This window comes from Enhydra lutris, unplaced genomic scaffold (genome assembly GCF_002288905.1).
Source record: "Enhydra lutris kenyoni isolate GAN:26980312 unplaced genomic scaffold, ASM228890v2 scaffoldscaffold12, whole genome shotgun sequence".
Taxonomy (NCBI): domain Eukaryota; kingdom Metazoa; phylum Chordata; class Mammalia; order Carnivora; family Mustelidae; genus Enhydra; species Enhydra lutris.
The window spans coordinates 5,980,261-6,006,503 of NW_019154096.1; the positions used below are offsets into that span (position 1 = coordinate 5,980,261).

A 26,243-nucleotide genomic window follows, 5' to 3' on the forward strand; every position below is an offset into this window, starting at 1 on the left:
AAATGGAGCAAAATAGAACTAAATTGAGCAGAATGGAAGAAATAAAAAAGCTATGAGCAAAAACAAATGAAATTGAAAACAAAATTAACAGAGAAAAATAATGAAATAAAAAACATCTTTTGTGGGGCACCTGTGTCGCTCAGTGGGTTAAGTGTCTGCCTTTAGCTCAGGTCATGATCCCAGGGTTCTGAGATTAAGCCCCACATTGAGCTCCCTGCTCTGTGGGGAGTTCGCTTCTCCCTCTGCCCCTCTCCCTGTGTGTGTTCTCTCTCAAATGAATAAAATCTCAAAAAAAAAAAAAAAACTGACCCCTTGAGATAAATGAAATTCATAAATCTTAACCAAAAAAGATACGAATTATCAATATCAGGAATCAAAAAGAGGAAATCACTATAGACCCTGTAGATATTACAAGGGTACTAAGGGAACACAGTAAGTATCTCAAAACACATAAATATGACAACTTACGTAGAATGAATAATTGTTGAGAGCAAACTACCAAAACTCATCAAAGAGAAAATAGACAACCTAAAGAATCCTATAGCTACAAGGACATTTTTAAATAACCTTTCAATATAATTTCCCAGGCCTAGGATGGTTACGCTGTGGAATTCTACTAGATATATAAAGATGAAAGGATACCAATTCTATATAAACTGTTCCAAAAATAGAAGAGGATGGAACACTTCCCAACCTATTTTTATAAAACCAGCATTGCCCTGATACCAAAACCAGACAAAGGCAATTAAAAAAAAAAAAAAAAACAAGACCAAACCAAACAAAAACTATAGGTTAATATCTCTCATAAACACTGACATAAAAGTCAAACAAAATCTTATCAAATTGAACACTGAAGTATTCTTTAAAATTATATGCTTCAACCAAACAGGGCTTATCCCGAAAAGGCAAAGCTGCTTCAATATTTAAAAAAATCAACCAATGTAATCTATTATATTAACAGACTAAAGAAGAGAAGATACATAACCATATGGATTGATGCAGAAATAGCACTTAAAAAATTTCACCATCCATTCAAGATTTTTAAAAAACTGTCAGCTAACGAAGAAAGAAGGGAACTTCCTCATCCTCCTAGAAGTCACATACAAAAAGCTAACATCTAATATCATACTTAGTGATGTAAGACTGACTACTTTCCCCTTCAGATCAGGAGCAAGGCAAAGATGTTCCTTTCACCATCGCTATTTAACGTTATACTAAAACTCCTAGCCCATATGATAAGGCAAGAATAAGAGATAAAAGGCATGCACATTGAAAGGGAGAAACGAAAATGTCCCTACGTGGAGATGACATGATTGAAACCAAAAGTGACCAAAAAAACTCCACCTAGAACTGAGTTAAGGAAGGTCACAGGACACAAGGTAAAAACACAAAAATAATCTTTTTTTTTTTTAAGATTTTATTAATCTGACAGAGATCACAAGTAGGCAGAGAGGCAGGCAGAGAGAGAGAGAGAGGAGGAAGCAGGCTCCCTGCCGAGCAGAAAGCCCAATGTGGGGCTCGATTCCAGGACCCCGGAATCATGACCCGAGCCGAAGGCGAGGCTTTAACCGACTGAGCCACCCAGGCGCCCCAACACAAAAATAATCTTATCTATATACCAGCAATGAACAACTGAAACTGATTTTTTTAAATCATTAGCATAGCTCCAAAATTATTTAAATACTTAAGAACAGATTTAACAAGATATAAGCAGGATCTCCGTGCTAAAACTACAAAACACTAATAAAAATAAATAAATAAATAAATAAGGCCTAAACAAATGGGAAGACCTGTTCAGGGACAAGAAAACTTAACTCCCCAAGCTGATGCACAGATTTAACTCAATTCTATTAAATATCCCAGCAGAATTTTTGTGGATACAGCCAAGCTGATCCTAAAATTAATATAGAAATTCAGAAGAACTAGAAAAAGACAAAAATAAGTTTGAAAAAGGAGAAAAAAGTTGGAGGAATCACACTACCTGATTTTTAATTTATGCTATAACGTTAGATTAACAGGACAGTGTGGTCATGGTGAAGGGATAGTTACATAGATCAGACAACAAATACTGATGAAGGCCTTGTACCTAGAACACATAAAGAATCCTCAAAGCCCAACAGTGAGAAAACAACCTAATTGTAAAATGAACCAAAGACCTGAACAGGTGTTTTGCCAAAGTAGATAAATGCATGGCAAATAAGCTCATGAAAAAATGTGAGTATCTTTACTCATTAAGGGAAATGCCAATTAAAACCACAATTAGATACCTATGAGAATACTTAAAAAATACAGTTGATATCAAATTCTGGTGAGGATGCAGAACAAATGGAACGCGTATACATTCTCGTGGCAATGCAAAATGGTCCAGCCACTGTGGAAAACAGTTGAGCAGTTTGTCATAAAGTTGAAAATACTCTTATCATATGATCTAGCAATTCCACTCCTCAGTATTTATTCTAAGGAAATGAAAACCCCTGTTCAGACAAAAACCTACACACAGATGTTTACAGCAGCTCTCAGCATAATTACCAAAAACTGGCAACAACCTAAACGTCCTTCAGTGCTCAAATGAACAAACTGTAGTACAATGGACTACTACTCAGCAATGAAAAATGAATGAATTATTGACGTATGCAGCATCTTGGATGAGTCTCAAAGGCATGCATGAATAAAAGAAGCCAGGCTCAAAGGCTACATACTGCATGATTTAATTGCTATGTCATTCTCATAAGACAAACCTACAGTGATGGAGAACAGATCCATGGTTGCCAGGGGCTGAGAAGCTAATTAGGAAGGAGTCACACAAGGTGGTTTTTTAGGAGAATGAAATTGTTATGTGTCTTGATTGTAGTGATGGTTGTATGAACTGATTGTATCAGAATTCAGAAAACTACACACACGCACATATGCACAATTTTACCATATGTTAATTTAAAATAAAACTCAAATAGGATATATTGTTATAATATTTGAAAACAATTTTTATCAGGATAACAGCAAGATTCAGAGGCAACCACTAAGATTCAATAACATGTAATATTCCTTTCAATCCTGAGAGAATTGATTCCTTGAAATTATATCCTCCTAAAAATATATCTAGATCTTCCTTAACCATTTCTATAACATTGGAGCAGTTGTCTTTATCAAAGGAAGAATGCATATGTCTTATCTTTCTTAATGTTGGCTTGTTACTTCAGTGAGAGAGATGTGTCCCAAGATTAACACACCACTCAGTATGTCAACGGTCAACGAAATTAACAGCGAACTGTACCATGTAGAAATGGGATGGAATTTCTTACTCTTGAATTTACTTCCCAGAGAACAAGATTTTAAAATCTTCTTTAAAAAAAAAAAAAAAAAAAAAAAAAAGGTAGGGTGCCTGGGTGGCTCAGTCGTTAAGTGTCTGCCTTCAGCTCAGGTCATGATCCAAGGGTCCTGGGATTGAACCCTGCATCGGGCTCCTTGCTCAGTGGGAAGCCTGTTTCTCCCTCTCCCACTCCCCCTGCTTATATTCCCTCTCTCGCTGTCTCTCTCTCTGTGTCAAACAAATAATTTTTTTTTAAAAAGAGGTAAAATTTATTTTCTGTTAAGGAAGGTACCAAGGGAACTCATAGGTAGAAATAAATCTATGTCTTTACTTCTGCACGCTTCCTCTACAGCTCTCAATTAAAACATGATTCATGAGAATCTATGTGAGTGTTTTCAGAATTTGTCATAGTAATCTCTCACCAACTGGAGGTGGTGATAGGTACATTCCTGAAAAGTGTCTTGTTAACTGAAACCTTCATTGGCAAGTTCAAGGTTTCATAGAAAATAGGGAATTTAAAAGAGCATGAAACAATAATACTGGTAATAAAGCAGAAAAGACTCCTTTCCCTCAGTTGCTCATGAGCTCAGATCTGCTGTGGAAGATAGGGTTTATTTTACATTAACCACACTTCTTTTTTAAAAAAAGTTCTTGATGTAGGTCTTAGTATATTGGTATTTAATGCCTTCTTGCATTTAATTTCTCTCTAGTACCATTTTTGCAAGCCTTGGCAACATTCTTAGTGGCCAGCTGGTCTTTCCACAAAAGAAGGGTATGGCTTCTCCAGGCCCGGCCTCCTACTGTTATTCTCTACTTGTCATACATGGACAGGGTGGAGAAGAGCAGACCTCCTCCATCTTTAACATCTGACCTTAAGACTGGGATAGGAGTGGAGATGAGGGTTGGGATAACTGTAGCTAAGTCCTTGAATTTAAAGGAACTGAACTCTTCCAGACATACAGTGATCAATTATTTTACAGTTCAAGCATACAAATGTGAAACCACATTGTGACCCAACTATGACTGGCGGAACGGGGGCCGGCATATCTTCTTGGAAACCTTCATCACTTAATATTTTAAACTATACTCCCAAACCTAGTGTTCAAATTTAGCCTTCATTTGTTGGGTCCAAGGGGGGAAGAAATTCAAACAGAAGTTGCTTCACACTCAGGTCAGAGAGAATCACAGAATCACGGAATGATGAAGCTGGCAGAACTAGCTCAGTTCTAGTAGTGGTGACCCAGAAAAGTTATCCAACACAGGACAGGCCACAGAGCTGGCTCCTTCATTTAGTATTGTCAGAATTTCTCAAATACCGTACTCAATAATCTGCATCTTGCATGCTTGAAACTATTTCGCGAGAGGCCGTATTTGTACCCGACACTCTGAACTTGGCAATATTTTCCTCTGTTGGGTACAGAGACAGAATTTGGAGACAGTCATTAAAACGGAATACCCTAGACCCCCCACCTTCCTATCAGATGAGGAAGAATGTTCCCAGAGAGGTTTCTGGTTGTCTCCTGTTTTTGTCTACATGTGCAAGTTTACATGCTGGAAACATTTATGATTCACTCAACGAAGAAACAGGATTACTTACTCTTTCCCCTTGCCCCACTTCAAAAAAAAGAACAATCACTGTATTTCACGACTTTAGACACCACTCAAACTGTTTCCCTGTCTACCTCCAAGAGTTCTAGGAAAGGAGTTGGGGGAGGCTCCTTAAACACTAGCCTGTGAGGACAACATGATAACAGACTATGGAAAGCCAGTCCATCTAGCCCAAGTGGGACTGAATGATGGACGGATTGGAATGTGGAAGGTGGAACACTGTCCAGCTTGAGATTCAAGATCATCTAGACAAAATTCTCATGTTGCTTTCAGCCGGTTAAGAATCCTTAGCATATCTTCTGCTTTGTGCACAACACCATGAGGGGGTGGGGAAACACTGTTGGAGGGTCAATCTCTTTGTCTCCTTTCCTTAATTGTCCCCTGTGTGCCCCTCCCCCCACATACATACACCATTTACCTGAGAACACAGGAGACACCAAGAAACAGGTATGGGCCATGCCTCTGGTACTGGCCTCGTTCAACACTGACAGCTCTCAGAATGGCTCTGGAATTTAAACTTAATCAGCAGTGGACTGGAAAGGTGAAAGGTGTGTGCAACTCTATCAGGTATAGTGTTCTGAAGTTGAATGCAACTTTGAGCACAGCCAACTTAGTATACTTAATTTGTTTCCTGTACTTCTGTGACTCAACTTACAGGCTTTTCTTTCTTTTCTTACTTTCACCTTTGTTTGGTTTTTCTGGTTCCAGAAACACTGACAATAAAAAGTTGAGAAGGGTGATTTTAATGTTAGCTTGACAGTACACTATTGTGGGGTCTCTCTAGGGTGAAAGAAGAAGCTCTAGTATAATCTCCTTCTTAAGCATCTAAAATCAGCCATGTTTGACCTTGTCTTTGCTTTTGAAAGCCACGTACTCTGTCTCTAAACAGAATATAGCATTTCTTTTGCTCAGGAAAACTCCCTCAATTTTAGAAGCATTTCCATGAGTTGCACATAGTTAATGTTTTTTTTTTAATGTGTTGTGCTCAGATAAATTAAATTTTATACAAAGAATAGCAGCTCTGATATTATGATAGTCCCCAAGTGTACTAAGAAAGTTGTAGTTTGCAAAGAAATGATAAGACAGGCACATCTCTCGACCTCTAAAATCTCTAGTCTGGCTTCACCCACTGAACCCATTTCTTTTTCTTGTGCACAACCTACTCAATAATCTAAGAGAGGAAGTTTTCCCTAAACGAATAATAAATGGGAATGAAATATAGGATAAACCTTTAGTTTTAAAAAAAATCAATAGCCCTGTGAGGACTTGCATTTTTATAAGATGTTTTAGTCTTTAGAACTCCATGAAAGCAAGAACTGTAAGCTCGATAAATGGCTGTTATTAGACAGATGGGAACAGCAGCCAATGTCAATAATGGTCTTCAGTGAACTGAGAAATATCCAGATAGCTATTTTCATGGATTGATCAATATTTTAAATTTAATTGTTGGTGGCCATAAGGATGGAATCTTATAGGTTTTATATAACTATCAAAAATGGTTTATTGACTACTAATCAGTAAGAGTCAGCCAGAGGGCTGTATTAAGATTGAGAATGAGAGAAGTAAGAGGTCAAAGAGAGAGGCATGGTCTCTTCACCAGTCAGTGGAAACACTGCCAGACAAGATGCTATGGTCAGAACCTTGAGAGGTGAAGTCTTCATGCAAATATTATGGAGATGGGAAGGAATCTTTTTCCTTACAGACATCTGGAAAGGAGGGAACATCATTTCATTGTGTATTAAAAACATCAGTGGTACAGTGCATTTTTACTGAGTACTTTCTAAGTGCCAGGCATAGAGCTCAGCACCTTCCTGACACTGTCTCATTTAATTTTCAATGCAACTCCATGGCATGCATACTGTTATTGTTCCCATACTAAAGATGGGGAAGTTGAGGCTTAGTAAGCTTAATAAATGGCCCAGAGGTCATAGAGCTAGTAAAAAAACAGATTGTGCATTCAAACCCAGTTCTGTTGGACTGCAGTATCCATGGTGTTTTGTTTTTTTGTTTTTTAAGATTTTATTTATTTAAATGACAGAGAGAGTGAGTGAGAAAGATAATACAAACAGGGGGAGTGGGAGAGGGAGAAGGAAGCTTCTCACCAAGCAGGGAGCCCAATGTGGGGCTCAATCCCAGGACCCTGGGATCAAGACCTGAGGTGAAGGCAGATGCTTAATGACTGAGCCACCCAGGCACCCCTGCAGTGTCCATGTTCTCAAATCCTATGGGTACCAAGGATGGGACTGCTCTCTGGTGGACATATCAGGAATGGACCTACCACAACAGGGCAATAATATACCTATAGCCAGTAAAAAGGCTTGATTCCACATCTCCTATCCTTGAGCCATACATCTTTCCTTCCTTTTTCTCCCTTGGTCAGGTTAAACCTGTAGGAATGGAGCCTAAAAAGCCCCATTAGATATGTCAGATTTGGGGGGGAATCGGTTAATTGAAACACCCATTGAGAGTGGAAGGATGGATGAAATAGATGAAGGGGATCAAACTTCTGTTTTTAACATAAGTAGGACATGGGGATGAAGGTACGGCACAGGAAATATAGTCAACAATATTGTAATGACCTTGTATGGTGACAGATGGTGACTATGCTTACTGCAGTGAGCACGGTGGAATGTATAAAGTTGTGGAATCATTATGTTGGACACCTGAAACTAATATAACATTTGTGTGTCAATTACACTTCTGTAAATAAAGAAGGATTTGTTAAGCCCGTCCTACGTCCCAGGCATCCTCTTTTCTCAAGAAGTTCACATCAGATAAAAGAATACAGAAACTTACACCCCAATTAGAATTCTGTGAGATGAACCCTGTGTTGGTTCTCAGTAGGGTGAATTATGAGGGCAAACAGAAGAGACACAGATTTTGGTGTTTTTGTGCTTAGAAAAGGTGATCTCAAATATTTCTCCTCCATTTTAGTTTCACATATGTTTCAGGGTTATGACTTATTCAGACTAATAGAGAAAAGGGAGGGAAAGGGGGGTTTTAGGCAATCTTAATTTTTAGAATGTTAAGTACCAGCACACATTCTTTTCCAAATACTTTCAAGGGCATTTTCCTCGAATCAGGTAAACGAGAGCAAGCAAGTGGCCTACTTACAGCAATAAGTGCTCCAGGTCATAAAGCATGGGAAGCCAACTGCTTCCTGGAAACCACAGCATCTGGTCCTGTTTTACGCTTCATCTATCAATCTGCTGTTACAGAAATTGAGAATCAATGTTTCAACTACAGTTCCTTCCATTTTGGCTGATGAATTCACATCTTTGTCATTCTCACCCAATCCCTCACATCCCCTCTCCCACTGAAGAAAAGCATATGGAAGGTATTTATGAAGGTCCTAAATGAATCCTAGGGAGATTACTCTTTCATGTGTGCTTTAAAACTTTTGCTAATGAGTCTATAGTGGGATTAGCCCTCTTCCCAAGCAATTCCCGTTTTGATCCTTCCTGACTTTCCGCAGATACTATCACTCGAGCGGTATATTTTTAGTACTGTATTAAAGCTAAACAACAAAACATTGCAGATTTAAAATATCCAAGTTCTAGACGATCTTTATTGCTAGTATAAACTGTAAAAAAGTCCAGTTGGCAGTAGTGCTTAAGAAAAAGGATTATGCAGCGATGTAAGACGGTGTCTTACTGCGACCCTGATAACATTAGGAAATTACACATACCTACGTTTTAAATTATGTGTAAATTTCTTAAATGTAAAAAGCAAGAAAAGAAAATTTGAAACATGTTCTTTGAACTTTGCTATATTGCATCTGTTGGCTCTCTGTGCTTTTTATAGAATGGAGCTATCAATTCATCTTTCCACTCCTTCCATTCTGTTGAAATTTTAATCTTCCATTACTTTAGCCTCTGTGCCATCTTATTCTTTCTACTGGAGCTTCAAGCACTTAATGTCAGTCTTTCTTGGTGCTTTTCTGGCTTCAGGTACAGCTTCCTATTCTGGCTTTACTTTTCCTTCTCCAACCATCTTATTTAACTTGTCAAAACAATAATGAAGATTATTATTTCTGATGAAATATTTTTAAAAGAACCAAGGCTACCAAGTGCCTATTGTACTGGTATAATTACTGCTATGTAATTCTACAAATTTGTTGAAATTCTGCTTTCTAAATCACTGCCAAGAGAATCATTTCTAACAAGTAACAAGTAGGGTCCGGTGCAGTGTGTCCACTTACCCAACAATTTCGGATTTGTTTTTCCTTCCAAAGAGATTTTATTCTGAATCTCAATGTGAGACATCCTTGCCTTGATTTTTATTTATATACACCAGATGACTTAATGGTTCAGCTGGCCAGATAGGCTTTTGGAGATGGAACACAGAGGTTTTTGTAAAAACCCATCTAAAATCCTCACTGACTAGGGGAGTTTTTCAAAATGTGATCCCAAACTACCTACATCCAAACCATCTTAGATGCTTACTCAAAATTCAAATCCCCAAAACCTAGAGCAGTTAAATGGGAGCATCGAAAGCTATAACGTAGGAATCTGCATTTTGCCAAGTTGTCCAAGTGAACAGACCCACAGTGAAATCGGAGAACCCCCAATATAAGGAATCCCTTCCCCTTCAGGGTCCAGTGCAGAGAGTCACCTTGGCTGCAGAGCAAATTAATCACACTCCCAACCAACTAACAAATGTAAGGGATAATTCCGTTCCAAGTAGCAAGAACTGCCATGAACTGTTTCAGGAAGCATTGGTAAAAACAAAAACAAACAACCCCCCCCAAAAACCAGAAACCAAAAAACCCTTCAAAACCCAACATTCTATAATAAATGTAATAATTATTTTTAATATCTTGACTCTAACATTCACAGGGGGAAGGCCCAGAAAGTCTACAAAAAAGTCCTTTGTTATAATTTCCTGATTAATATTATACATAATGAATTATTTATGGGGCCCCTACTGTGGGCCAAATATGGTGTTTTGTGCTGCCAGGAATTATATAAAGCTATCCTGGGATGAAAAGCATATGTTCACTCCATTCTATTCTGGAAGAACTTAGCTGACTTAGTGATAGCTGGAAATGAACGTACATGGTATGTGAGAAGACAGTAATTTGATGTCTTAGGACCCAGACATAAGAGGTTTCTTGAGAATTTGCTAAATGAAAATTAGGTCCAAAAGGCACAGGTGCAGGTACTTGGTTTATAGCCAAACCACTGGAAAAGAAATGAGCAGGGAATTTATTTGGGGGCATGCAGACTCTTGCATATTTTACCCAACAACTTCCTGTACAATCATAGTCCAGGTGAATTGAGACTAGATGCAATCATATTGGGAGTTCCACCTCATTCTAGAATCCACGTAAGATGTCCTTAATAGGAGATCAACTCCTCATGCTTTCCCTAAGACTTTCTCTGTTTTAGCACCAAAGTCCTACGGTCCAAAAACCCACTTAAATGTCAGACAGACCAAGTAGACTGGCCACCCTGGTCCTCGGCATAAGGCAGCTGAGGTCCTTAGTTGCTGCATTTTCACTCAGCGAATAATGGAAGTCCATTACCATCTTGAATTTCTCAGCTCATTTTCCTTACTTGTGAGCCTATCCTAGTCACCTAAAGTTCTTTCCTTCAGTAATCTCTGCCTTTTAGCTCTGTCAATTTGTGTTCCCAGGAGCATCCCAAACAATGACTCAGACTGAGGATAATCTTAGGGAACCAATGGAGAGTCTCTTCCAAGTCTACTTCCAAGACTACTGAGCAACCATGGTTTTGGTTTGGTTTGGTTTGGTGAACACTGTCCTGATCTCATAACCGTCCTGTTCTTCCCGAAGTTCTATATCCTCTCTAAACAACGAGTCTAGTTCTCTTAAACCTAGCTTCGTATCATTCAGTATTAAATTCCATTCTGATTCTTGTTAATGAATCCAATCATAGTTTTAAAAATATTTACACATCCCTGCCATCCCATCCTCACCCTTTAAAGACTTACGATTTGGTCATTTCATGGTCTTCTTTCAACTGGACTTAAAGAGAACTGGTATTAAATTATTATCTCAAAGAGAAAGTGTAAAGGGTAGGGTCTGAATCAAATTTGGTTCCAGTGACATTTGCCACTTAGTTACACGAACTTAGGAAAGTTTCTAAGCCTCAAAATCTGCTCGTCTAGAAAAACAGAAACTCATGATTACTTAAGAGGACTGCTTTTGGGGGGAATTTAGGTTATGGATGTGAAGCACACAGAAGCAGATCGCGGGACCACCTGGCAGGGATTCAATAAACCGTAGCGATTAACCTTACTACGGCACCACAAGCTTGTATAAAGGGTAGCATACATTAACTCCTACAATCAGGCTACAGGATTTTAGACATCAAAGACGATGTCTAAAGCAGAAAGGCACAAACTGCCTTCCCGAGGAGGGTAGTCTTGCTGCCTCTACCTGAAGGAAGCGATGCTTCTATCTGGAAACAGTGGCTAATATCATCTCGCCCCCTGGCAGTCTGTGTGTTCAAGAGGCGCTGGGCTTTCAGGTTTGCTCCCTTGGGACCTCTTGGGTCACGTCTCTCATTATGGAAAGGGGAAGGTGTAGAAGAAAAAGGGAAGTCACTGAAATGCAAATCCTGCCACCAGATAACCTATTCCGTCCCGACTGCCGGTCCTGCTTGGGTGGGCTGCAAAGTCGTTTCGTACGGCTTTCAAGCGCCATCCCCAGGTGTTTGTCAGCGCGGAGACGGGGGAGGAGGGTGAGCTCACCCTAGAAACTGAAAGGCAGATGGTGAGGGATGGGGGGTAGCCATGCGCGTCAGCAGTGGCTAAAGGACAGACAGAAGAGCAGCCTATTGGTGTGCACGCGGGGTGAGGGGCGAGGGGCGGGCGTAGGGCTCCAGGAGGAGTCAGGAGAGAACTCTGCGGGGACGCACAGCATTTCTTCACACTCTGGAGCAGGCTCCCCGATTTATCAGTGTCGCGCCCGGAGCCCGCGATCTCGGCAGGGGACTCCTGTAATCGATTAGCGCCTTCCCCTATCCCATCCCAGTAGCTAAACTCAGAACCTCGGCGAGTGCGGCAAGCGGACGCACCTGCTTCGCGGAAAACCTCAAGCCCCTACAGCCCAAAGCCCGCGCCCTCGCCCCCGCCCCCGCCTAGTCTGAAACCCGGAAGCGCTCCCCCTCCTCGCCGACGGCTGTGGTCGGCGCATGCTCCGTGCTAGGGGACAGGGCTGAGCTCCCGCCGGAAGTACTCTCTCCCAGGCGGCCTTTCCTTCCCGTGTGAGGCTGGGTGAGGGCTCCTGCCGCTTCAGTGTCTGCCCCGGGGTGAGTAGCGGGGTTCTCCCGGGCCTCGTGGGGCGGGCGCGGGAACTCGCTGAGCTCTCCTGGGGACCGGCTGGGATCTGGGAGGCCGCGCGAGGAAGGTCACGGCGCCTTCCTCCCACGCCCGTCGTCCGTGCCGCCCTCCCGGCTTCCCGCAGCCCTTGGTATCCCGCAGATTAACCTCCAAGGGCGTCCCGGGCCTCGCCTTGGCTTCCGGCCGGTCCTAGGCCCTTAGGTCTTCGTTAGCGTCGTCTCCTCCCCACACCCCCCACGGCTTAGGCCATTTGAGAGGGACTCTCGGTAGACAGTCGGGTCGCCGCGGGGGCCTGGGGCGCCCCGGACGACCTCAGCAGCACCGGGGGTCCGAGGCGGAGGCGGCCGGATGGAGCCGGGTGTGACTGTCGCACAGGCACTGCCACCCCCTAGTGCAGAGGCGGAGGCGGTTCTTCGGGCCGGGGCATTCGCAGAGGATGGTGCTGTTAATAATAACCTGTCCTTTATGGGAAGGTTGGCAGTCATTGTGACAGGCTGTGTTCCTAGGGCTTTGTTGCCCTCGAGCCTGGCACTTTGGGGTTGAGAAAAACTTCCCTACAACCTTGCAGTGAATTCGGACAGAAACACCATACTCTCGGTCCCTAACCGAGATCCGTAGATTGCTCACGGACGAGGGGTACGATTTCTAAAGTTTTCTGCCCTGAGACGGAGAGAACTCTCTTAAATGAAACTGTCTGGTGCCTTGTTTGCCTGACCTATAACTGTGCATTGCAGGGTTTTGCCCTGTTCCTTAGTTGTACGTAACAGCGTCCGTCTGTCTGTACATACTTGTGTATTTTGTTGATTTTTAATGTTTGCTTATACAAGACGGAAATACATTCCCTACTATCGGGTGCACACGCAGCTTTTGTTGTGTATTATGTTGCAGTGCTGCTTGCTTACATTGCAGGTAGATCCATGTCCTTTGAATGATAGATGACTGGACAATAAAGTATATACGGTTACAACCTACAAGGAGGACTTTCGGTTTCATTTCAGGATTTTAAAGCCATTGTGAAAGACGGACTACTGGTTTAAGCGATGCCGTAGGTCTAGAGTACTCTCCTGCAGGTACTAATTTAAATATAGGAAAATGTATAGGTAACAGGTTTGATGTCTTGAAATTTTTTATAGGATTAAAAACTCTGCCTCGACGACTGGGATGTACTGAAACTTGCCCTAGTTGTTCATGTAGTTCCGTGAACATCCAGTAGGTGGCGGTTCTATCACTACTAACAAAACTCAAATAAATGAGAACGTTTTACTCGAATATCACGAGTTTTCACAAATTAAGTGAATAAAACCTTGATTTTGCCTATTGGTTTATCTCCATCTGTGAATCATATCCCCGCGTAATGATATCACATCTTCCAACTGCATTTTCAGATTTACTCTGTTGGAATTAAGGGTAGAGAAGTCATTTTTTTACTTCTAAGAAGTGGACTATTGTTAACTTATCTTTAGGAATCCATGCTGATGGATGAAAGCACACTTGGATTTGTTGCATGAGGAGAGACTTTAATTAGATGGCTTTTCCTCCCTAGCTCCATTTCTAAAGATATAATTAATATAATAACTGGATTGTGTGTTCCTTGAGGACTGTAATTTTATCTTAGCCCTTATTGTATACCCAGTATATAGTAGGCATTATAAATACATGTTCAATAGGTGCTTAATGGTGTGAATTAAGTCACTTAATGTCCCTAGCTCAAAGGTTCTGTATCTGAAATGAAGGCTTTCAATTATTTTGTTGTTAAGTTTAAGTTAAATAACGTACTATTGTGAAGTAAATGGGCCCTAGTAAGGGAGAAACCTAGAAATTTTGAGGGGGGGGAATCGTTCAAAGTCTGGCAGCATTTTTGTTGAAATAATTGAGTGGGAAGTGTTTCTGCAGTTGCAGTTTGTCTGTTGAACAGATAATTACTGAATGGTGTCTCCTGTATGTGACAGAAAGATGAAGAAGGAAGGTGAAGTTGGTTTTTGAAGTTTGGATAGAATTTGACTAATCCTAGATGAAGGGAGAGAAATGTCCTATCCAGGGTACCAGGCAAATATGGTGGAGGGAAAATACACATGGCCTTTTTAGACACCAGCCACTCCAGCTATTGAAAGTTCTTGTTGAGAAGTGGTGAGAAGTAAAATGCTTAAACGTTAATCTTTGAGACTAGGTTAGGGTAGTCTTGAACACTTGGCAGTCTTGTAAAGGGAAAGCTTTGAAGTCTTTTTATCAGAGAGAAGTATATACTCTCAAATGGAAGGAGGGAGGGATCTAAGGAATTTAAAAATTCTTGGAACTATTCCAGAGGGTGGGAGGTGAAGACGATTTTTAACTGAATAGTAATACTGACAAAGGAAACTAATTTTGGTGGAGGAAGGACCATAGATAGGAATCTGTGCAGTTCCTAATTTTTACCCATTATTGAGCCATCTGTGCAAATTCTGGTTTATTCCTTTTCACATGAGTGCAGAATATATTCTCTCTCTTTCTCACATAGCATAGCACTCAGCTTGGTCCTGTACCATGAGAGAAAAATAGCATTATTAGAATTTGAGATCCTGTCTTCCAAAATGTGACAGTCCCGTTGTCCGTAACAACCTTATTGTTTTGGGTAGTTATCGCCTTATTGACAGGGGTGTCCGTGCCTTCTGCCAGTCTGTATGTGATCGAGGTAGCTGCTCAGAAATACAGGTAAAAGTAGGCACGCTGCCTCCTTTTTTCTGTCTTCGGTGACTGCTGTATTCTTGTGGTTTAAAAATGTTTGAAGATTCTAGTGCTTCACATTTAGCCGGGTGGTTGAAAACAATAGGATGGCTCAAAACATTTCATGTCACTTATTAATAGAGAAAATGGCATGTTTAAATTTAAGCAGGCCTCGAAAACCTGAAATGTAAGCCTGAGGAAAAAGCGAGTCTGTTCAGTTTCAGTTTCACTCAAAAATTGTTGTTGTACATTGTACTTAGGGGAAATTCCTACCGTCACATTAGTAAAGTATTTCATTGTCTGGCTGCCTTTCTTCAGTTGGGTTAGTGTTTTGGTCAATATATCTCTAGGTTTTCTGAAATAGTTATTTAAAAAGTGTTAAAAGAGTAAATACCGTAAGATGTTGACTGCATTCTTGCAGAATTATTGTTACTTAAATTATATGAGCTTTAAGGAAAATTCATTAAAAAGTCTAATAAACCTCAGTTTTTGGTATGTTCATTTTTCCTTAAAACACTTAGGCGGGTAATGTTGAATTTGACTAGAAGTTAGTTTTTATTGCTAAGTTTAAGCTACTTATCAGTCTCCCAGTTGTAATGAATCTAGTTATTTAGTGACATTTCTGTTTGTTTTTTAAGGTTAATCAAGATGGTACATGCTGAAGCCTTTTCTCGTCCCTTGAGTCGGAATGAAGTTGTTGGTTTAATTTTCCGTTTGACAATATTTGGTGCGGTAACATACTTTACAATCAAATGGATGGTAGATGCAATTGACCCAACCAGAAAGCAAAAAGTAGAAGCTCAGAAACAGGTATGGCTGAAACGTTTGAGGATCACTTTTTCTTGGAGCTAGCTGGTATTTTTCCGTAAAACCAAGGATATGGTAGAATTATAAATTAATGAGAAGTTCTCTAAGACCCAGGTGAAAATGTGTTTGAATGTCCTGTTTAATTTTATTATTCCTAAAAAAAATATTTGTTTTTCAAATCCTTTCTGTGTAATTTATTAGGATAAAAATGGGTGAGAATAAAGATAATCCAGTATTTTGTTGTGAACATCTTCATTAGAATTTTTTTGTCAGCTAATGAATGAAGGAATCTAGGTAAAAGTTTTCAACAGACTAAACAAAATTTATCTTTAGTAATGGTATGCATTTTGGTTTGCACGACATTTTAAGTGTGGGTAGTACTAATCAGCTGTCTTATACTTGCAAACTCACTAATTTCTAATTAAACTACTAAATGTTATTACTATAAGTAGGTTTATTTTTGGTTTTTGGTGTTTTTTCTTTTTTTCAGTAACTGCCTCTTGTAGTCATTTTCTATGACATACCTGTTTTGGTTTCTGTTCTTTCTCAAAAACGTAAAAGACTTAAAGAAGCCTCTCAAGTTTCTCTTGCTATTTGAGGGCAAGATGTTCATATTCATTAATTTTTAGATTTGTTCTGTGTGTTGTGACTGTGATGCATTCAGTAAATAAACATTTACTGAGCTCCTAGCAAATTCTTGGTGCCAAGGATAAAAGACAGATAAATCTTGTTCTTTCAAATACTATAGGCTAGTGTGGCAGACCAGGATGTCAGTAAGTGACTGCTTTAGGGTGCTACGCATAGCTCTTAAATCAGTGAAAATCACAGTTTTGTGAATACTACTTACTGTTCGTATCCAAAAAGCAATTTGAACAGTTGTGAGTTTGTTCCCTGAATTTGATTATAAAATAGGTGACTCGGGGTCTAGATTATGTCATAATATCTGTCAATTTATAACTCTGAGAAGTCTGACCAGTGCAGTGTGTGTATATTTTAATTAAGTATATCCATGTGTCAGCTGAAGTGCAGCTTTCCCTGCCACCCACATGATGCAAGTCAGTTTGAGTCTGAGGTCAGGGTACTGGTAAGTCATACCATTTTCAAAAATTTCAAAAGCAAAGATGTGACTATTAAAACAGAGAGTTTTGTTTATTTTCTTGGCTTCTAAGAGCTCCTGGAACATACCTATGGAAGATGTAGAAAGCCAGACAAAGGTATTAAATAATACATGAATGGATTGTTACCTTTAAGCCTTTATTAATAACCGTGTGCATAGTATTATAAATATCAGTACACGAAGTGTTAGACTGTATGTCTGTCCTCATAGTGTCCATGGTGGGATTAAAAAGACATATCCATGATAATATTACAGTAGCATATTCTGATTGCCTAATGAGTAGACAAAAACTATATGGCATTTAGAGGAGAGAGCAGTCACTAATGATTAAGGTAGTTGAGTTTGGCCACTGGAATAGGCAAGGACAATTTGGAGTAGAAAGGAGATCTTGAACAGAATCTTGATGGTTGTAGGAATAGCAAGACCTGTTGCAGGAACAGTAAATAGACTGGTCAGATTGGAATAGAGTGTTTAAGCAACTAGCTAGTAGACCTTGGAGGGAGAGGTAAGGGAATAAAGTGTAAAGTCGGGGGAAAAGACCTCTACTTTTCCTTACCCTGTTCTTTTTGGTGGGTGGACAGAGGCTGATAAAAATTCCACAGCATTTTGTAAGTCCTTATTAACCAAGAACGAGGCATGTTGTTTGCTTGGTCAGGGGCTCTAGCTTCTCTGACAGCCTTCCTCTGTCCCTTCCCTGCCTCCCTGGCCAGCTACTGAAATACCCTATTGACCAGTTGAAGTCCTCTAGATAGGCAGTGGTAAACTACTAAACTGTCAAACACCCTATTAAAGATTTTTGAGTAGGTGAGTGATAGGCAAAGGCGTGTTTTAAGGATAATTAACGTCGCAGTATTATATAGCAGGAACTGGGGTTAAGGAGACTAGAAGCAAGATCTGTTGCATAGACTTAACCAGACTGCAGTAGGCCTAGCAAAGACGTAGAATAAGGGGGTGACGAAAGGAATGGAATGGGTGAAATAGACCAATAAAAATGGATGCTGGCAGGACTTGGTGATGATATGGGAAAAGAAAAAGGATATCTTAACAAATGAATCCAGGATTTGTTTGGAGTCCTCGAAGACTCATAGTATCTTTCATAGAGGTTTAGAAACTGATAGATGGGCAGGTTTATGGGAAGATGATATTTGATTTGGGCATATTGAGTTCGTGTTGGGGATAAGGCATCTAGGGGTAAATGTTTATCCAGCAGTTAATCGTAGGTCTAAATCTCAGAGAAAAGGTCTGAGGAACCACAGAGGTTCCTCATCAGATGCTCAGAAGTAATTGGGCTTATTAGAGAAGTGAGCTCAGCTGGGATGCAGTAGGCCCAGGGATTATTCTTACGTAGATCCGGATCATTTGTGGGGTTTTCCTCACCTTCTCCTACCACCATCAGGATTTATACATTCAAATATTTGTTGAGTGTAATTGTGAAGAGGATAAATGCTGATAACTGTATTGGAAGTGAAGAGGTCTCTAAAGGAGGTGCCAAACACCATAAATACTAGGCTGAAGACTAAGCCTTCATTTAGGGAATGGAAGGATGAAGTGAAGCCAGTGGAGAATGAACAGGTCGGTTAGGGTAACTGATCTTCCTGCTAAAAACAAATAAATGATGTAGATAAAATATTTTTTTAAGTCTTCTTAAAGGTATTCATGAGCTGGCAAGAAAGTAAGAAATTCAGATAAAAAAAACTGAAGGCAAAGATTGGAAAAGATAACATGAGCTTGATGGCCACCTTTCACACTGGGGGGAGTTTGCCGAAGCGGCTGAATTTGAACTTAAGTTTTTATGGCCCAGAGGAGCTCAGGATACAAAGCACAGGACCATTCCAAGGTAGGGTGTCTCATAGACAATATTCCCATACATCTTTGACTCCAAAAGACTGTACCCTCTTCGGTAATTCATCTAAAGATAAAGATGTAAGAATGGTTTGAAAAGAGAAATTTTAAGCGGTATACTGTTAGTTGAAGTGACACATATGAAGTATAGACACAGGAAGGTTGAAAGTGAAAAGATGGAAAATGCCTATACCATACAGAGAGAAAATAAATTTCAAGGCAAAAACACTGTTAGAGTAAATAAGGTTCATTACAGAGTGATTAAAGATTCAGTTCACCAAGAGATACAACATTTCTATATTTGTGTACATCATTAATATAGCCTCAAAATATATAAGGCAAAAAACTGGTAAAACTGTAGGGAGAAATAACATATCTGTCATCTTGGTGGGAGGTTTTTAACGTTGCTTTCAGTAATTGGTAGAGTTGACAAGAGTTTAGTGTAGTTAACATATAGTGTTATATTAGCTTCAGGTGTAAAATAATAGTGATTCAGCAATTCTATACATTACTCAGTGCTCGGCTTGGCAAGTGTGCTCTTAATCCCACCATTCCCCCCCATCCACCCACCTCCCCTCTGGTAACCAGTTTTTTCTCTAGTTTTTGAATTGGATTATTTGGGGGGGGCTGGTGTTGAGTTGTACAAATTCTTTATATAATTTGGATACTAACCTTTTAGTGGATATGTAATTTGCAAATATCTTCTTATTCAGTAGATTATCTTTTAGTTTTGTTGATTACTTCCTTTTTTGCTGTCCAGAAGCTTATTTTGATGTAGCCAAATGAAACTTTTTTTTAATGGTAAAGATATAGCAGATTTACATAAGTAACAGCATTATCTAGTGGCCACATATAGTATATTGTGCATCAAAAAATGCTGGGTATGTATCTTGGGGTGCCTGGGTGGCTTAGTTGCTGGGCGTCTGCCTTTGGCTTGGGTCCTGATCCCCAGGTTCTGGGATGGAGTCCCACATCAGGCTCCCTGCTCCACGGGGAGCCTGCTTCTCCCTCTCCCACTCCTCCTGCTTGTGTTCCCCCTCTCGCTGTGTTTCTCTCTTACAAATTAATTTTTTTTCTAAATGCAGGGTAAGTATCTAAAAAGCACCAAAAGATTTGCGAAATTTAACTAGATACTAAGTTGTAAAGCACATGTCAAGTTTCATAGCACGGGTAGAAAGTTCATTACATTCCCAAGCTCCTGTGCAGAACAGTAAGGTCATTAAATATGCAGTAAGTTCAGAGAGTAAGAAACATCTCTAAAGAACTTTTAGGTAGAAGAAAACATAGTAGAAATTAGAAAATATTTATGATGAGGGCGCTTGGGTGGCTCAGTTTGTTAAGCGTCTGCCTTCGGCTCAGGGCATGATCTCTGGGTCCTGGGATCAAGTCCCACATCAGGCTCCCTGCTCAATGGGTCTGCTTCTCCCTCTGCCTGCCACTCCTCCTGCTCATGCATGTGTGTGCACGTTCTCTCTCACTTTCAAATAAAACAATAAAATCCTTAAAAAAAGAAATATCAAATTAAACTTAATGTATTATTGTTTAGAGAGAAATTTATAGTCTTGTTTGTTAGAAAAGGTAGAAAATTAATAAAGTAAATATCAAACTTAAGCTTAAGAAAAGATTTTTAACATAGACCCATGGATAATAAAAGAATAGAAATAATAGGAAGGAAAATTAATAGAAAATAGACTATACAATAAAGAATGAATAAAAATATAGAAAATGAATAGACAGTAGAGAAAGCCAGTGAAACCAAAGAGTTGGTTATTTGAATATACAGAAATATTTGACAGTTCTGTAAAACCAGTAAAGAAAGAAAGAAAGCCACTGATTAATATTACTGGGAATGATAGAGGAGGCATAATGACGATGCTGTAGCCATTAAAATAAGGAAAATTAATAACTGCCAATAAATTTAAAAACCTTAGATGATACAGATAGACTCTTAGAAAAATATAAATTGCCATAACTGACTTAAGAAGTAGACATGAATATTTAGTCCCATACCAGTGAAATAAGTTAATATTGGATATATATTTTGATAAAGAATACCCAGGCCCATAGAATTTTACTGGCAAATTCTAGCAACATATAAGGAACAAATTAATAATAACAATTTTATACAAACTCTAAAAGAGGAAACAGTCACCAAATCTTTTTATGAGGGTAGCTTAATATTCCTAAAACCTGCAGTGGGCTGTAAGTTATCTCAATTAAATGAATAGAAAAATCCTAAAATACTAGCAAGTTGAATTCAGTTCATAAAAAAAGTTAACATATTATTACCAGTGGGATTTATTCCAGGAGAGCCTAAGGCTGGCTTCAATTGAGGAAAAAATATATTTATAATGTTCTATAATAACAGATTAAAGGATAAAACTATGATTATCTCAATAAATGCAGAAAAAGCCTTTGTTAAAATTAAAATATTCATTCTTTTTAGAAAAGCTCTTACTTAGTGAAGTAGGAATAGAAAATAATGTCTTTACATCCAGATGGCCAACGGAGACATGAAAAAGTGCTCCACATTACTTGGCATCAGAGAAATACAAATCAAAACCACAATGATACACCACCTCACACCAGTCAGAATGGCTAAAATTAACAAGTCAGGAAATGACAGGTGTTGGAGAGGATGTGAAGAAAGGGGAACCCTCCTACACTGTTGGTGGGAATGCAAGCTGGTGCAACCACTCTGGAAAACAGTATGGAGGTTCCTCAAAAAGTTGAAAATAGAGCTACCCTACGACCTAGCAATCACACTACTGGGTATTTACCCTAAAGAAACAAATGTAGTGATCCAAAGGGGCACATGCACCTGAATGTTTATAGCAGCAATGTCCACAATAGCCAAACTATGGAAAGAACCTAGATGTCCATCAACAGATGAATGGTTAAAGAAGATGTGGTATATATATACAATGGAACACTATGCAGCCATCAAGAGAAATGAAATCTTGCCATTTGCAACAACATGGATGAAACTAGAGGGTATTTTCGGAGTGAAATAAGTCAATCAGAGAAAGACAATTATCATATGATCTCCCTGATATGAGGAATTTGAGAGGCAACGTGGTGGGTTTGGGGAGTAGGGAAGGAAAAAATGAAACAAGATGGGATCTGGAGGGAGACAAACCATAAGAGACTCTTAATCTCACAAAACAAACTGCGGATTGCCGGTGGGGGCGGGATATGGAGAGGGTGGTTGGGTTATGGACATGGGGAGGGTATGTGCTATGGTGAGAGCTGTGAAGTAGGTAAGCCTAATGATTCACAGACTGTGTACCCCTGGGGCAAATAATACATTATATGTTAATTTAAAAATTTTTTTTAAAAAAAGAAGATAATGTCTTTAGCCTGATAAATTTATTGTAGGAAACATACTTCATGGTAAAAAACTTAAAGCATTTCCTTTATGATTAGGAGCAGGTCAAGGGAGCCTCTTGTCATCACTTCTGTTCAGCATTTTACTGTTAATGTTGCATAAATCAAGAAAGATAAGAGGTAGAAGGATTGGAAAAGAAATTAAACAGTCATTATACACAGATAATATGATAATATACATAGGAAGCAAAGTCTATAGCTGATATGTTGGGGTTAATAAGGTTAAGTTTAAGGGCTGTTGGATATAAAATCAGTGTACAGAAATCAGCTGTTTCTGCATACCCGTCACACTTTGAAACAGCAACTTTAAATAAAGGTACTATTTACAGTAGTATCAAACATATACAGTCACTGACAAACACAAGTTGTACAACACATTTTTAATGAAAATTATGAAACTATTGAAGCTATTCTTAAATTCAATGCCAATAAAAAATATTGACAGGCTTTTTTATTTTTTTCCCTAAAATTTTTATGGATGAATTTAAATTTATGTGTAGGCAAGATACTCTTGAAAAACAAGACATTAAGAAAAAAAAGAAAAAAAAAGATGTATATTGGGAAGGGAGTATTTGCCTTAATTTATATCAAAATGTATCATAAAGCTATAGTTACTAAAACAGTATGCTATTGGCACAGAGATGGATTGGCAAATTTAGCAGGATAGATTGCAGAAACAGACTTAGGCATACTTTGGAAACTTGATGTATGACAGAATTGGCTCTGCTTTTTTTGATTATTGGAGAAAGGATGGACTTTTCAGTAAATGATAATTGGACAGCTGGTTCTATGTGAGAGGGAATAAATTTTGATTTTTACTTGATACCATTTACAGTAATATCTTCCTTGGATTAACAACTTGAATTTATCCATATAACTATTTACTGAGACGTGTTTTGTGGTTCTTTTTACCTCATCTGTATATTTTAAAGATAACCTTTTTAAAAAATCTACCCAATTATTAATAAAAGCACCCCAAAAAAGGCCAGAAGAATAGGAAAAAAAAACAACAACAATAAGGTATTGGTACTAGTCTTTCCCACCTGAACACGCGTGAAGTATACAAAACACTGCAGGCTATAGTAGTCATTCATTGTGGCAGTAAATTTCAACTGGAAGGCCTACATTCTGAAATAAGAATTAGGGGAAATTGGTGGGTGTTGAATATAATTTTTAAAAGCCCCTCTTCAACTCTTAATGTCACAAAACAAACTGAGCGTGGCCAGGGGGAGGGGGATAGGGATAGGGTGGTGGGGTTATGGACATTGGGAAGGGTATGTGCTATGGTGAGTGCTGTGAAGTGTTTAAACCTGGGATTCACAGACCTGTACCCCTGGGGCTAATAATACATTATATATTTATAAAAAAAATAAAAATAAAATTTTTTAAAAAGCCCCTATTCACTTTTCTCTCCCACTGTCTGGAAAATCATTTGTGTCAAGTCGTCAAAACCAAAGGAAGAGAAGGTTGCAAAAGAGAATTAGTTGTAGAGACTTTTTTTTTTTTTTTTTTAAGTAATTTCTACACCCAACATGGGCCTTAAACTTACAACCCCAAGAGTTGTAAGATCAAGAGTTACATGCTCTACCAACTGAGCCAGCCAGGGGCCCCAAGAGAATCAGTTGTAAATGCTGTGTTATAAAACGATCCAGGAGAAAAGGAGGACATAAAGAATTCAATCAAAGAAAGTGATCTGTAAATTTAGCAAAATCAGAGCATTTCCATTCACTGGGGACAGCAAATACAATGTGAATTTAAAAAGGTGGTTATTCCAGAATTTGCTGGCAGAAAGTTTGAAGATGAAAAGGAAAAAGACTAGTGGAAAAGGAGGAGATAGAGAGTTGCTGCCAAAGAGGATGGAGGTAGGTCCCAGAGGGGTTGGGATTAGTAGTTTAAGAACATTTTAAGGTTAGGGCGCCTGGGTGGCTCAGTTGGTTAAGCAGCTGCCTTCAGCTCAGGTCATGATCCTGGAGTCCCGGGATCGAGTCCCGCATCAGGCTCCTTGCTCGGCGGGGAGTCTGCTTCTCCTGCTGACCTCTCTACTCTCATGCTCGCTCTCTCTCTCTCTCTCGCTCAAATAAATAAATAATCTTAAAAAAAAAACATTTTAAGGTTAATAGTTAATTTACTCTCAGTGAAGTGGGAAGATGTTATAACTGAATGGGAAGGAGAATTGGAGGTTTAGGACCTGCTGAGGTAAGTATGTGATCAGGGTTTAATGAGATAAATCATTGTGGATTATGAACATTAGGGCATAGTTGAAGGAAGCATGATGGTATTGGGAATTTAGTTGTTTTGTTTTTATTAACTTCTCCAAGCATTTCTCCGTATCTTGGTAGCAGATAAACTGAATGGTGGTGCAGAGTCAGCATTGAGGATAAGGCTGACTGGTACAAGTCCCTTAGAACCTTAGGGTTCTAGGATTCAACAGAAGACATTGTTGAAATGATGAGCTGTGGTCCAGGCCATTTAGGAAGTCAGATATTGCCAGATGGGGGATGATTAAGTGGGAGTATAGAAGGGAATTAAAGAATTAAGGGTATACATTGAGGGTAAAGATCATGTGTGAATATGGGTGAGGAGGAAACTATGACTTCCATGGTCACAAAGGCAGAACACTGAATATAGAAGCTGAGATAACGTTTTGAGGCTACCAATAATCAGCAGACCTCATGTGAATCTAAAGGCAGTGCAGTGGTCAGATGAAAGAAAGGTAAACAATGATGTCCATGTATTCGTATCAGGAACAGTAACCTAGTAGTAGTCTTAATGTTTGAATTAGAATATTTGTAAACAGTTTCTAGCCTGAAGTCCAGAAAACTTCCCAGCTTGGTGAAATGTAGGCTGTTGGTCAGGAGAGGAGATGGTTTCTGCAGGGTGTTACACAGGGATGGGGATTTTTTGGGCATCCAGTGCTGCTTGGGTCGTATTTAGATGTAGTAGAAGAGTTCTGATGGGTATGTCTGATGAAAGGGTGGGTTGGGTTCATTGGGCTAGAGAAAAATGGAGTGTCTAGGTAAGCTCTCTGAAGAGCTTTCAAGCACAGGATGAATAAGTTAATGCTTGACCTGTTCTGAGTATTAATAAATACAGTATTTGGGTTAGCATACTAATTAGACCTAGAGTATTTCTGAGATTTTAGTTTAATTGTCAAAGGCCAGCAAAGATGACTACTGAGAATTCTTCCTACCTATGAAGGTCATATACTGTGACCTTAGTGAAGTTAATGTCATATTTTTAGTCCTGTCATGACACTTTAGTGTTTAAATCTTTTAGTTATTTTGAGAGAAGTAAATTAGCTGAAGTATTTTATGAAGAGATACACACTGAGACCTTTCAAAAGAAATCACGAACTGTCAGCTGCCGAGTATTTTTGAGAGCGGCCGGCGCTGAATGCCAGTTACGCTGGAACGAGCTAACGTTTGCTGACCCCAGGAAGCCATTGTGACCTATATTACAGATCAGGTGGCTTTCGCAACTACGGTTCACTGGCACTGAATCTTAGAGGCCTGAAAAGCTGAAGTCACTTGAGATAGGAAGTCAGTAAGGAATACACGGTTAGTGTTGCCTGGTTGGCCACGGAATAGGTAGAAGTGATGGGGAAAGAGGAGCACGCAGAGAGGGAAACTGGAGGAGAGAAAACTGTGTGCAGCATTGTGCTGTATGCCCAGGGGCAGTGGAAGGGCATGGTAGCAGAAAGCCATGGGATCCTGTAGCTTCCAGAATACACCCAGTAAAACCAGAAGAGATACATGTGCACTGAAAGGGGAGATGACTTGGGTCCTCTTGAAAAGGGTGTTTTCAAGAATTTTAATATAAGTTTATTAGAGGTTATATCAAATATGTAGAGCTAATTACTCAAATTCTTTTGGTGTTTCCTATTTCAGTGTATTTTTGAGCTTTGTAGCCACGATTTCCTCTGTTTACACTTAGTGTCTGTTAGCTATGACATCTGTAAAAAAAAAAAAAAAAGCCTTAAGTTTAATTATAGCTCACCTCTGGTTTTTCACCCTTAACTTCTTAATGCTATCTCTAACTTTCTAAAATTCTTCTTCCAGAATAATAACAAATTTTATGAATCTTTCAAAAATTGAACAAAATGTTTCTTTTTTGTTACTCCTTTTCTCGCATCTCCTCTTTTCCCATTTTAGGCAAAAATACTAGTTC

The 26,243-nt window shown here is 39.2% G+C and overlaps 1 protein-coding gene across 4 annotated transcripts in view; it reads left to right on the forward strand.

Annotated features, from left to right (window-relative positions):
- The first annotated feature begins 12,116 nt into the window (after positions 1-12,116).
- LOC111144911 (ATPase family, AAA domain containing 1) overlaps positions 12,117-26,243 on the forward strand; it is a 45,721-nt gene continuing 31,594 nt past the window's right edge. For 2 of the 4 annotated variants that reach the window (XM_022499511.1, XM_022499514.1), the window contains exons 1-2: positions 12,117-12,192; positions 15,562-15,733. In XM_022499511.1, coding sequence (XP_022355219.1) covers positions 15,572-15,733 — 162 coding nt within the window. In that variant the 5' untranslated portion in view covers positions 12,117-12,192; positions 15,562-15,571. Of the gene's footprint in view, positions 12,193-13,221; positions 13,294-15,561; positions 15,734-26,243 lie in introns of those variants that run through there. The other 2 variants (XM_022499513.1, XM_022499515.1) reach the window with 2 other exon arrangements.